Here is a 14,409-nt window from a genome sequence, read left to right on the forward strand (position 1 = left end):
TCAATTTATGACTTAAGAGGTAGGGGAGTTATCTTAGTCTGCCTAGGTTTAGTGTTAACTAGATGAAGAATTTTTTTTTCATATAAAATTGCTAACATTTGGAACTCACTTAAACCTGAGTTAAGAAACGAAAGTCTTTCCAAGTTTATAAAAATGATTAGGAATAAAGCATTTTCATTTTTATATGTAAGTATTTAGCTCTTTTTAATCTTCTTAGTTTTCACTGCTTGACATGCAGATACATAAGCAAGGATACCAACATACGACAAAATTAGCTCTTGGCTTGGTGCCTAAAATAAGCGGAGCGACCTGAAAACAAGTTAATAATTGATATTATATTTTTGTCAGGGTTGTTCAGGGTTTTACTGTTTAAGTGCAGCCAAGCTCCGCTCCTGGCGCTGTCCAAAAAACACTGTTTAAATTGTTTAGCGCCAAAGAACTCGGATCTAATTGAGTGATGGCCGCTGTTTTGTGGCTGACTCGGTTGATCTTTGTGTCTTTCATTGTCCTGTTTGGAGTTTTGCTCGTTGCGATGAACACAGATTCTTGTGCAAGCGTTTTCGAAACTCAATACGGTAAGTTAACACGTTTTCATTCCCTTTTTCCATCGTCTAAACTTATAAACTGTGCATGCACTGTTTCCATTCAGAAACTGGAGCAAACCAACAACAAGATATTGAATGTCTTCTTTTCTCTTCTTTTCTGATTTCACATATCATTTGAGGAAATTTTAAACGAGTTTGTGGAATGAGTGAACTTCATTCATCTTTCGACTGAGAGTGCTCGCTACGAACTCACAAAATTAAATACCCAGCGAGAGGGAGGTTCACTTCTTCAGAAACACTTCTCCTTGTGCTCGGGTGTTGACAGCGCCCAAACAAAAGGAAAAAGAATATTCTGCCATTATGCAGGGTAACTCTCCCTACTTTGGCTTTAGTCAAAGCACTGAAGTGGTATTGCAGAAGTCATGGGTTTGAATCCTGTTCAACTGGATTTTTGAAGTTAACTTTTTGCACCTGCTCCAGTTGCATACATAACTGCGATGCGTTTACACCTATTTTTACAAAATCGAACCGACACAGTTCCTGCATTTTCTAGATGTTGTTGAATTTTTCTCAACCGAATTTTTCTCAATCGTGGACAGGTTCTTAAGTGGGAACACAGTGCGGAAAAAGACGCTAGAAAAGTTAGCCCGTGATCCAGAAGTATCTTTGGCAGGCTAAACCCGAGGGAAACGCAAAGCGAAAATTTCGCATGATCCAATTCTTTGATCGTCTTCTTTTTTGGGTTCACATATTTCAAAACAGCCAAGTCAGAATTGTTTGGCTTGAAAGTGTGCCAGCCGTCGCAAAAAAATTAATTTTACAAAAATACGACATTTCCCATGGGAGTGAAAGGGTTAAGGTCTTTTTAGAGAGAGCTTAATTGACGTACATGTAAACACCGGCGACGGGAACGCCAACGAAAATGTCACTTCAGTGAAAATATAAAGTTATGGTTTTTAAGCTACACTTTGCGATTATTCCAACTCGTTCATCCTGTACGGAATGGGGGCGAACTTTTAAAGGAACTAAATTGGTAGGAACGGCGATCGAGTTAAAATACAGAATGAAATCTTCACCATCGTGTGCTTACGTTCTCCACAACTAACCGACTTTGAATTTGGTCTCATCTCGTCGCTGTTGACGGCAAAGAAATACGTTTGTCAAAGCATATAGCATATGCAAGAAATTTAAAGCGTTGAAGTTCCAGCAACCTCACTTACCGTGTCTGCTGACATTACATTTTTGGAACCAAAGCTACCAAACAAATACATACAAAGCTTGAAATAAAAAATTAGCTCAGTTTACTTCAAGAAATGTAATTTCGACTTGTAAAGGTCAAGCTTTATTTTTAATTTGTTCTTAGGAATCCTTGAATAGGTTTGAACTCTTGGTTCTCCCTTCTGGGCGGCTGGAACCTTGTAGTTACGTTTAGGCTTGTTAAAAATGGAAAAAATACAGCCCTTATCTTGCGAAAGTAGCACTACACACGTTTAAAAATTGATAAGGAAAGTAATTATAGAAATAACATTCAAGGATTGCACATTCAATTGCGCACTTTAGCGAGTATAAAAGTAATTATAGTGACTTAAAATGCATAAATTAAGGGAGTGCAAAATTTATAAGTGTGCCCTTTCAGGGGTCTAAAATTGCGTACGTTAAGGAGTCTTTGAAGTGTGTAATTTATGAGGTCTTAAAGTGTGAAATTTAACTACTGTTTAAGTTCGAACTTTCATATTAAATCTCGTAAGAGACTTTTGCAGAAAAGCATTACATAAGCCAGTTTGACGGTAATTATAAGCGTGTTTAATACTATAATATCATAAGGCAATTTTATGTAACCCTTAGAATAACTGTTATTTAGCGGTCTATTCCCAGCTGCTGATAATGCCCGAATCCTGTTGCGACTATGTTAATTTAACTTTAATTCCCGCAAGTGGTTTAATTATAAATTTTTCTTAAGTCTGAGGGAAAATTTCAGTGAGCTGGAAAACTCGCAACAGATGTCCCACCTTAACAAATTCATTCATTTTCTTATCGTTTTTCAGATCACGTTTTAGTGGGTCACGTGATGGCCAAGGCATTTGTTGCCGACGAGTTTGAATGTCAGCTGAAGTGCATCGAAAACAACACTTGCAAGTCAATTAATGTTCAACTCGGTGCTAATAATACCAAACGAGTTTGCGAACTAAACAACAAAACTCGCCAGATGAAACCGGATGATTTTAAAAGGAAGAAAGGATCCAACTACTATGGCTCGCTTGAGGTCAGTCTTATATTTAAAATGGTTTTCCCTTCGCCTAGCTGATAACAATTATTTTAAGAGAAAACTTGAATACTTTTGCGACCGTAAAATAACTTCTGGTACGTCCGAGACAAAACACTTCCGAGTTAATGTGAAATCTGTGAAAAACAAATTAAACTGATATAAATTTCTTAATCGAAAAACAAGAATAATCTTTAACACCAGCTAATCGGTGATCTGAATTTTTCCAGGTGTCGTGCATCGACGTTTCCCATGAACAAAATGGACGATCTATGAAAAGTGGCCATTGGCATCCTGGCTTCAAAGGGAAACGTTGTGAAACGCGTAAGCAAGCCGTTTAATTATTCATCCTGAACTGTATTCAAATATCCTCTCAGATTTCCCACCCAACATTTCGTAGGAAGTTTTTGCGTCACAAGCCTTTTCTTCCACATGCATCTCATTGAATTCAAACGGGAACAACTGTTTGGAAAGAAAACAAACAAACACAATCTGCGAGATGCACAACATAACTTGTTTATTCCGCGACCGAACACTGAGGCCCTCAAGAAAAGTTTTCGTTATAGGGGCGCAGTAACATGGCACAGTCTGTCAGCGGAGGCTAAGCAGGCCACTACTTTAAATAGTTTCTATTCCGCTATTGTATTTTAGAATTTCTCTAACTTAGTTTTAGCACCTATTATAGGATTTTTCAATTGTGTTTGTTAATTTTAATGCCTTAGCTTTTTAGCACTAGGTTTAATGCGCACGGCTCTTTAAAAGACCACTTTTTAGTGATAAGGATTCCGTGGATAAATAAAGTTGTTGTTATTGTTATTATTACTATTATTATTATTATTATTATTATTACTATTATTATCATTATCATTATCATTATCATTATCATTATCATTATCATTATCATTATTATTATTATTATTATTATTATTATTAGTATTATTATTATTATTATCATTATCATTATCATTATCATTATCATTATCATTATTATTATTGTTATTATTATTATTATTACTATTATTATTATTATCATTATCATTATCATTATCATTATTATTATTATTGTTATTATCATTATCATTATCATTATTATTATTATTATTAGTATTATTATTATTATTATTATTATCATTATCATTATCATTATCATTATAATGTTCCTGAAAAGTCATGTCCTTACCTTTCTCATGATAATCATAAAATCGCTTGTAAAATGTGCATTTTACATGGAAAACCCCTAATTTTTTCACAAAGCAAAGTTCTGGTGCCAATGTTATCTGTGCTAAAAGAACAGCAATGTTGCCTTAACTGCCACCGAGAAATGGCGTATTGAAGTTTCCAAAAGGTAAGGAAATGACGAAAATTGGGGAATCTAGGAAGAAAAATTGCTAGAACTTTGCAAATTTGCCTAACAGATGATAAAGTCATTCCCCACAGCTTCATTTGTATTCCCCACGTTATCATCCATGTTTCAGAAAAGCGACCTTTTGACGAAAAAAAAATCTAGTGCAAGTATAATGTCTAGAGCAGGTTTCAAAGTCAACCTCAAGACGGAATTGCCATTTTTGAGTTAAATGTCTCTAGAAGGACCAAAATTAGATGATAATGCCTGGTCTTTTGTGACATAATAGCTATCAATGTATGCTACATTTCGTGAAGTTATCATGTAAATGGCACGAGTATTATAGAAGTAATGAAAGTTTTAAGACGAAATGTTCAATAGGTAAGGAAATGACAGTTTCTAGAATATCGTTTTCTTCTTCAAAATGAGCCGCAGATTGGATGATAAACAAGTCCCGCTTGTTTTCTAGAAAGGTTAGGACGAATGAAAGTGCCAGCTAAGAAATAAGCACTTTCGAACGTTTTACAAATTTTTGACAAATTTTTTCTTGTTTTTAAAGGTAAGGAAATGACAATTTTATTCTAAATTCAAGGAACTTTACATTCGTGTATCTTTTTTGTATTAAGCACTCAACTACTCGGACCTACCTATAAATGTAACACTTGTTCTTGCCTATTAATACTACATTCGTTGACACATAAGACTTAATTGTCATTAGTGCAATCCTCTCGCATTGCAAAGCACTGTAGGTGTTCAATTTTCAACCAAAAATAACTCACAAGTACAAATCCCTCCACCGTGCTGGATTTAAATCATATAAATTCACCATAGTAGGTGCTGAAAGCCAGACATACACAACTAAAGGCGATGCAAAGAAATCGAGCATTTGTCAAAAAAGAATGGCTTCACAAAGCGGGAAAGGTAACTGTGTTTTCTGTAAGAATTGTAAGGAAATGACAATTACTGTGTTGGTTGATATCTTTGCCCTGTGAAAGAGATTTTTGAGTTGACATCCATAATAAGTATTCACGGAAGGAGACGCAAGCTTTGCCTCAATGTCGTGGCTTCTTTTTAATTTCTGATCTTTTTACAAAAGAAATTGGTCTCAATTTAGGTAAGGAAATGACAGTTTTCAGAATATCACGGGCAGGAAGATTTTACTTTTTTTGAAAAGCCTTGTTTTTTTATGTTTACTGGAATGATGTTTACGTAATTACTATGCTCCTTTGAAATAAAATCCTTCCAAGCAATTGCAGAGCTAGAATTTTGTAAATATTGTGAAAATTTGGTTACCATGGCAACGTCAAATGTCAAGGTCATTCACCGACCGTACTAATTTGTTCCCAGGCAAGTTTTAAAAATAGTTACTGAGTTTGGGGGTGTTTGCTTGCATATTAAAAGTTAAAAAGGTTATAAAGGTTCCAAGTCAAAGCGAGCAGAATCCCCCTCCCCCCCCCCCCCCCCCTCGGTCTAGAAAGGGTTAACAGGTGCCTAGAATAGAAACCACAGTAGGTTGCCAGTTTTGAGTACTGGGACTCGCCCCTATGTGTTTTAACAAAAATGCCTTTTAACGAGAACAATGGTGTACACATAACACAAACATAAAAAAATCCCTTTGACCTAAAGATGGAGACATGAAATCCAAATGAAACTGACATCTATTCAACGGGTAAGAATACATTTGCAGGAAAAAAAGCTTTTTCATATCACAAAGTTCAAACTTCACAGAAATGATCAAACTTCAAAGTTGGCTCATTTTTGACCAAAAACCCCTGAACCTACCCCTTGGAAAAAAGTCAATTTTTGCACTCAATACGAATATTCATTTTGGACGCAAGAAAATTATTCTTTTAAAAGCTTCCAATGGAATCAGTGTGCCCGAAAACGTCCCCTGAGAATGTTTTAGGCCTCCCAATGGACCAGCGACAAAAAAGTAGCCCATTCTCCGTCAATTTGCTATCTTCTTACTCGTCTTGGTCTTCGATTGGATCCTTACATTCCTTGACCCACTTCGAAAAGCTCTCCAAGGAACGGAAGTAGAGCCTGATGGTGGTTCCTTTGTGGTTTTTTTTTTTTCTTAGTCTTGGTCTGGCTCATTTGTCCCAAATGTCAAAGGACGTGTCCCGCGCTACGCAATCCAAACCTGTTCCATGTGAGTCCAACTCTTGGAGTATAATATGGACGTGCCTCGTGTTGTTAAGTGCTTGTGCGACAGGTGTGTCCCCATCCGCAATACGACGCTGGAACCTATAGAATTCGAACTAGCCGAGGGATTTCTCTCGAAGACTGTGGTGCATTTCGGCTTGTTGGTTATAGCTAGTCCTCCCATTTAGCGTCGCTTTTTCGGCTTGTTACTACTTCTTCAACACCCAAAGAATCTGAGCCGAATGTTGACATGTCGTCTACGTTTTTTTGACCCTTTTCGAAAAACGCTTCCTGAGCAGGGTCGTATTCAGGGTCGTCTTCGGAACTCTTTGACTCATATTCCTAACTCTCGGAACAGTCGGTAGATTCTGTTTCCGTACCAAAATTGCTGTCTTTGTCGCTCTTTTTCTTTCTTTTCTTTGGTGAGCGCAGTGACATCAGTTTGCAACCTCTCTGCCTTTCTCTTTTTACCAAATTTATTATTATCAGTTTCAGTAAAACAAAACCCTTCCCTGGGAACTGGGGTATAGAAACTTATCTATCCAATCTTGCAAAATTTTCAACTGCCCGAGTGTTCGGTTCCAACTGCGACAGTGCCAATATGTAATGCCCCCAGTAGCGTGCTTGCATTACGTTTTATTGGCTCATCTTGGCTTTACTAAATTATTTCATTCTTTTGGAGGACAAGTAAGTATTCACCTCAGATTGCCCTTTATAACAATTATTTGAATGCGCGGAAAAAGCCATTTAACTATCATGTTCGTATACCGGAGTAGTTTTAACTTTAATTTGTTGATTTCATTTAAGCACAGCTTTGCAATTATTATTTAGTTGTATTGTGTAAAATATAATCACATCCAACGTGTTTTACTATTAGTCTATATTTATCGCCAGGGTCTATAATGATATCAGTTCTTACTTTTGTCAAAAAATGAACGAAAAAAACCTATTGTAAATAAAGGCATCTAACTGGATGAAGGCTGACCAATCGTTGATTTGAAACGGGCCATAATTTTAACAAAAAGCTCTGAATGAAGACAATTTTAGTCATAAATTACTGCAAACAGGTAAGTCGTCGAAAGTAGTGTCTTTGTTAATGATTCCCCATAAAGAAGAGAAAATGTTCCTGTAAGAAAATGACAATGTAAGAAAAATGCAATTTGTGGTAGGGACATTACATTGTCATTTCCTTACTTGTAAGGAAATGACAAAATTGAGGTAAGGAAATGACACTTTTTTGTAAGGAAATGACATTGTCATTTCCTTACTGTAAGGAAATGACAATTTTTTGGTAAGGAAATGACATTGTCATTTTCTTACTGTAAGGAAATGACACTTTGTTTGTAAGGAAATGACAAAAAGTAAGGAAATGACAGTAAGGAAATGACAGAGGAACATCATCATTATCATTATCATTATCATTATCATTATCATTATCATTATTATTATCATTATCATTATCATTATCATTATCATTATCATTATTATTATTATTACTATTATTATTATTATCATTATCATTATTATTATTATTATTATTATCATTATTATTATCATTATCATTATCATTATTATTATTGTTATTATTATTATTATTACTATTATTATTATTATCATTATCATTATCATTATCATTATTATTATTATTATTATCATTATCATTATCATTATTATTATTATTATTATCATAATCATTATCATTATCATTATCATTATCATTATCATTATCATTATTATTACTATTATTATTATTATCATTATCATTATTATTATTATTATTATCATTATTACTATCATTATCATTATCATTATCATTATCATTATTATTATTATTATTATTATTATTATTATTATTATTATTATTATTATTAGTATTATTATTATTAGTATTAATATTATTATTAAAAACAAGCGGGCGCGCGCCACAGTTTTTCGCAGTAGGCGAATTCGCGATTGGGTGTTCCCGAGAGGTTCGTTTCTCGTTCACAAGATTAACCTGAGTATCCGTCTTTTCGGGCTTTAAACAATTCTTTTAAAACTCCTTTTTTTCGACTGCAGCAGTAATTTACACTGGTAGTAATTTGCCTCAACCGAGCAAATACGTTCTCTAAAATGGCAAACGTTATACGCGTAAGGTATCATTCGTAACCTAGTAAGTTGTTGGGAATTCAAAACCAATCGTGTCTGGTTCGTTCGCATTTTCCCGCGCTTGGTGCCCGTTACATGTATTTGCTCCGAGTTCTGTTTGGTTCCTGGCGCTGTTTGCTTCTGTTGTGGTTGGCCAAAGTAATTACTTTGGCTCTAACGTGAAGTTAATACTATTTCGTCCTATCCTTTAGCAATCAGAAAAAGCGATTTCATAGTATTTCAAAGTTTTAGGTTACACTCTCAGTTCCATAATAACGTCTAATTTTGGCATGGAGTGAACGTTCTTATTTTTTTGAGCCTGAAAAAAATTCTCAAGCAGTTTAAGGCCTGGGTTTGAATGGTGTTCAGAAAATATGAATGATCTCCTATATCTCTGGTTTGACTGCTTAGGACAGGATGAAATTTTCCCTGAATATCAAACCGAATGTTTTCATTTGCCTTAACGCATAAGTTTGATCACGTGACCCATCACGTGATCAAAAAATGAAAATTTCGTAAATCGGAGATATGGCGGCGAATTTTCTTTATACAGATAACTGAATTAGTGTTTCCGATGTAGATTTAAAATATTGAACATTCTACGTTCAGAATGACTGTCCTCAAGTTTTTAAATTGGAGTAAGTAACAATCAGAGGTTGAAATTTGAACGAAGAAATGACCTTTGTCCTGAGAGAACAGTGAACGATCATTCCAAACGTGAAGGGCCGAAGATATTAAATCTTTATTAGAAAAGCGTTTTCGTTTTCATATTTTCTCTTAAAACCGTCGCCTACCTGTCAAATATTTGATTTTTTCACGAAATCGATCACGTGATCTATAGCACTAATTGTTATGCTTAGAGATATTAAGAATGATAATACCTTTTTATCTGCGAAGTTTCAGTTCAGTGTCATTCAGTTTGTTAAAGTTATCTCGAATAAACCATTTTTCCTCTTAAAAGCCCTTAATCCAGGCCTTAAACTGCTTGAGTTCTTAGAATGTTCTTAAATAAGTTACCAGTTAGTATTTCAATAAATCTATGCAGATGTGACCAAGACAAAAAATACAGCCCTAGTTCGACACAAAATGAAATATTCAACTATGTTTTCAACTATTTCTTTATCCGTGTTTATACTGTTCACTTTAAAAACAATTGGTGAAAATAAAAATTAAATGTTCTTAATTGACTCTCAGCCTGGGTAATGTCCTTAGTATGCTCTTAAAATTTAGCCAGTTAATCTCAGCCTCAACGTTCCTATAAACTGGTGGTTTTGGTGATCTAACGTAGCTTTACTTATTCTTATGCTCACTTCAGCTTCTGTTAGCTCTAATAAAGTAAACTTTTCTTTCGTTTCTAATATTTGATCGAGAGTGCTCATGTTTGTACAACCTACGTTTGTCAAATCAGAAACAAACTTTGCCTAATTTCAGGTAGCCTGATTCTCAGACGGTCCAGGTCGCTCGCGGTGATTGTCACGTGCGTGACAATCACCGCGACCTGGACCTGGACCTATACCGCTTATTCTTAATTCCGAGATACTGTCAATCGAACGCAACCTTAAATATTAATTCTTGTCGTTATATTTTCTAGGGGACGTGCTCATGCTCATGCAGTATAGCCCATTCCCCCCTGGCCCCCTTACCGTTGGGGGTTCTGTCATTGAAAGGGTTGTGACCTATAAGCTCTTAGGTGTCTATATCTCTGAAGATCTTTCATGGAACGTACACATAGAGCATATATAGTCAAAAAGGCCAACAAGCGTTTGTACGCACTGCGCGCGCTTAAGAAGAGTGGCCTCACTATCAAGCAGCTAGTGCAAGTGTACTGTAGCATTGTACGATCTATACTAGAATATGCCTGCCCCGTGTGGGCAGCTCTGCCAAAGTACTTAGATGACGCTATAGAATCTGTACAAAAAAGGGCCCTACGCATCATTCTACCGAATTGTCACTATGACCAAGCCCTAATTCAATCTGACATCACTGCCCTTTCCCAGAGAAGGGAAGAAGCTTGCATAAATTTTATCAAGCGTGATTGCCTGTCGTCTCCTGCCCTTAAGCCGTTAATTCCTCGCGTGTCAATTGACAGGCCGTACTGCCTCCGATCAGGCGAACGTGTTCCGGTGCTTTTTGTCCCCAAGACAAAGCGGTTCGCAGATTTCTGCACCATTAAGTATCAAGACCAGTTGTAATCCTTTTCTCTGTTATGTTTTCTCTGTTATTTGTGCTTTAATCATATTTATATAATTATTTATCTGAATGTCTTTATACCGTAGTGTCTTGTACTATTGTAACTGACCATCCTTGTAATTCAGCCTTTTAGGCTGCAAGAGGGATTCCAATAAACTATTATTATTATTATTATACACAATTTTTATCCAGTCACCTTTCATAACAAACCGAAACACGAGTTTCTGTTCTAACTGAACTTTGCTTCATTTTAGGAGGCTGGCTTCTTGTTTCCAACATTGTGGTACAGAACACAACTCTTTCCTCTCGCGTTCAGCTGCCAGCCAAGACTTCCTACCGTGGCATAAGCAGCGATCAGATGGTTCTCATTAAAAACGCCACGAAGGAGCTTTTCACTCACTACCCCTTCACTCAGCTCAGATTCCACTGCAGTAAAAACAAGACGCAACGTACGTTCCACGTGATCACGGCTGCTAACAGCTCTGGTGAAGCTGTCGTCCGGTACTTTAGCGGCCAGACGGATGTCATGCCCGACTCATGTGGCTCGTTTGTGAGAATGGAAGACGACAACTCGAGGTTAGCGAGAGAGTGCACAGAATGGGGGTACCAAAGCGGTTCGTATAGAATTGGAAAATGGGGACACAGTGAAGATCAAAAGAGATTGTATGAGTTCCCAGCTTTGGTGGGATACTCTTACCACTGGATGCTGGATCCACGGGACGGATATAGTTTGAGGTACGAATGCGATGATACATTGGCATCTGGAGTGTCTATTGGTGATTTCTGGAAAGTATACGTTCGCTAGACACCTGATTTGGCAAGAACGGATAAGAGATAGGAAAGGAGAGGAGAGGTCCAAATATTTACTTTCAAATAGTTGACAGTGTAGAAAATATCTTGTAGTTGTATCGCTGTCTCTTACGGTAATCAGTTTGCGCTTTCTACGAAATTGATTTCTGTGCATCATTACACACTTAATTAAAACTGCACTTTCACCAGTTGTTTTTAAGCCGAAGGGAAACTCTTATATGCTAGATTCTGACTTTTCCCTTATTTTTCTTTGGGATAGCAAATCGATCGAGCGAAGTACAGCATCCCCGAGGATGGGACATATACCGTCACAATTGCAAGTCTCTTAGGATGTGCTCGTTTGATGGGTGGGGAGGGAAGGGGGGGGGGGGGCTGGGCGAAACAGTAGCAGTTGAACCATGCATAAAATACTAATCTACCTCGCTCCGATCGCTTAAGTTTTGGCTTTTATTGGATTTTTTTCCTTCCGATTCTTAGTTCTTAGCTTTTACAGTTTTTATACCGTGAACTGTTGTTCATTTTTTAGTTACTTAGTTTTGATATATACTTGGCCGTGGATTACCTGTAAACTAGCTGATTAAGCTAAGCGTAAATCCCACGTTAAATAAAGTATCGTATCGTATCGCTCCCACTTTTCGAATGAAGCGAATTGTGAGTTTGAATATGAAATATTTTTAATTATTTTACTGTAGTTCATAACCAAGTGAAATGTGTAAGAGTAAAATCCGAATATATGAGTTAACAGGGACTTTAAGAAACTGCGACGGCAACGCCAACTAAAACGTCGCTTGAAAAAAAATTCGCGTTACTTGTACTACTTCGCGATTATTCCAATTTGTTCAATTTGTACAATGTGGCCGAACTATTCAGTAAAAGAACAAGTGGGAACGGCGTTCAAGTTGAGACAAAGAATGAAAAATTTACCGTAATGCGGTTACGTACTACACAAAACATTGAATTTGGTCATTTCATGTTGTTGTTTGGTCGATTACGGCGAAGTTTTGTACCAAAATTTATAACGCACGTGCAGGGCCTTTGATTTTCTCATTAAATCCTGCTGTTTTGTGACGTTCTCGTTGCCCTCGCAGGAGAAGCTTAACTCTTAAACTCCCTTAGATAAAACGAAAATAAAACAATGGAAAACTCTCTTATGTACATACGGAGTAGAATGTTTCCAGTACCTTGCTTTTTCGTCTGTTGATTCACGATACTAAGTTCCACAATCTCTAAAGCGACTAGGTTTACCGAAAATTATTTGTTTGTAGACACGGAGCCCTGTAAAGTAGAATTTTACGTACTTTAATTACATTTTAGCCTGAACGTACTTCTATTGTCTGAGGGCGTTTTCCATTTGTCAGAAGTGGCCAGCGAGACAGTTAAGTTCGTAAACGGAATGTACCAAGTTCAATCCTAGTCCTTCAAGTTTCTTCAAAATAGCACGTACCATTTTCCGGGAGTGCTAATTTTTCAAGATCTTGCAGCACCACCCACACAAAACGATTCATTTGATTCACAGACTGGCCGGGCAGTCTGGCAAATGGAAGGCACTCTGAGTTTTAAAAACGTGCAAGATTTGTAATGTTACAGTTAGCTCTGTTAACTTACACTATTGAATCAGGCCTTTATTATTAGCCTTTTATAATGCCTCTTAATTGATTAGGATAGTTTTTGGTTTTCGCTGAAAAGCTTTGCATTTTTAACCCAAAGGAAAAGAGGTGTATAAAGAAAGTTGCTTTTACCTTCGACCTCATTTTGACTGATTTCAATCGTCGAATACGCTGACCGGCTACCACCTTGAATGGCCGTATTTATACTAGAAGATGTCTTGTGTAAATACGGTAAATCAGGCGAATGCATTAGACGTTAGACGAATTTTCATTCAGACGCTTTCCAGCGTGTGAAATTAAGCACCTCTGACGCACTTAATAGACGTCTGTCTTACTCGTCCGTTGTCATCTGAGCGTCTCCAGTGGTGGATTCAAACCTTCGGGTGAATGGGTCTCCTCTCTCCAACGCTTGACTTGTTTCTCTTGGAGAAACGAAATATTTTGGCGCCTCTCGGTTTAGATTAAAAAAAAAAATAAGCGGAGGACGCTTGCCTAGTCACAGGAACGCAAAGCGTGGAAAATCAATGACTGTTTCCGGTGCGTTGTGGAGGCGCGGTGGTGTAGTGGTTAGCGCATCGGACTTTAGATCGGACGCTCGGAATGTCGGTGGTTCGAGGCCAGGTTGGTCTCTTCATTGCTGTTTTGTTTCCTTAGACAAGAAACTTTGCTCCAATCGCACTGTCTCTCTTCACCCAGGTGTATAAACGGGTACCGGCGACATACTGCTAGGGGTAACCCTGCGAAGGACTATCATCCCATCCTAGGGGGGTGTAGCAATACTCCTAGTTGCTTCATGCTACAGAACCGGGCTAAGCTCCGGCTGTGTGGGCCACTTAGGCGGGTACTGCGACTTTACCTTTCTTTTACCTTAAGGGTGCGTTCGATTGACCCTATTTCGGAGTCAGAAAACATACAGTGATAACAAGAAATCCCTTATAAGATGTTTTTGAAGGTACTGGGACACAAAATGGCTCTTAAATTACCGCGTATTAGTAAACGTTTAGCAGGAATGTCGTTTCAAAGTGAATTACGAGTCTTTTTGTTATCCCCTACATCAAAACAAACTGGACTGTAACAATCACGAGATAACAAGGTTACAAACTGTTTGAGGCTTTTTCGATATTTTCATTGGTTTGAGCTCGCTACATTTCTTTCTCTCTTATCAATCTTTGCTTTTTACTCGTAGATATGCCTTAGCATCCACCAGTGATAGTGGCGTTCCGTATGCAAATGGTCACTCACTCCGGTGTAAGCGGAAGTGGAATAATAGCCAATCCCACGTCACTCGCTAGTATACGGAAGCTTGATCTATTAGCCAATCACCAGACGGACGGAAAGTATTTCGAGCGAATCACAGCACTACACGGCTTAGGGCCTGTT

The 14,409-nt window shown here is 37.2% G+C and overlaps 1 protein-coding gene across 1 annotated transcript; it reads left to right on the forward strand.

The window, feature by feature from the left end:
• The first annotated feature begins 391 nt into the window (after positions 1 to 391).
• LOC146474104 (uncharacterized) lies at positions 392 to 12,724 on the forward strand. Its single transcript, XM_085117288.1, has 4 exons — positions 392 to 575; positions 2,591 to 2,808; positions 3,039 to 3,132; positions 10,867 to 12,724. The coding sequence occupies exons 1-4, from the start codon at positions 458 to 460 to the stop codon at positions 11,415 to 11,417; spliced, it is 981 nt and encodes a 326-aa protein (XP_084973414.1). The 5' UTR covers positions 392 to 457; the 3' UTR covers positions 11,418 to 12,724.
• Positions 12,725 to 14,409: the final 1,685 nt, after the last annotated feature.

This window comes from Pavona decussata, unplaced genomic scaffold, assembly GCF_977016875.1.
Source record: "Pavona decussata unplaced genomic scaffold, jaPavDecu1.1 SCAFFOLD_91, whole genome shotgun sequence".
Taxonomy (NCBI): domain Eukaryota; kingdom Metazoa; phylum Cnidaria; class Anthozoa; order Scleractinia; family Agariciidae; genus Pavona; species Pavona decussata.

Coding starts and splice junctions, on each gene's coding strand:
- LOC146474104 (XM_085117288.1), top strand. CDS start 458: ATGGCCGCTGTTTTGTGGCTGACTCGGTTGATCTTTGTGTCTTTCATT. Junction 2,809..3,038: donor ACTACTATGGCTCGCTTGAG/GTCAGTCTTATA, acceptor GAATTTTTCCAG/GTGTCGTGCATCGACGTTTC. Junction 3,133..10,866: donor AGGGAAACGTTGTGAAACGC/GTAAGCAAGCCG, acceptor GCTTCATTTTAG/GAGGCTGGCTTCTTGTTTCC.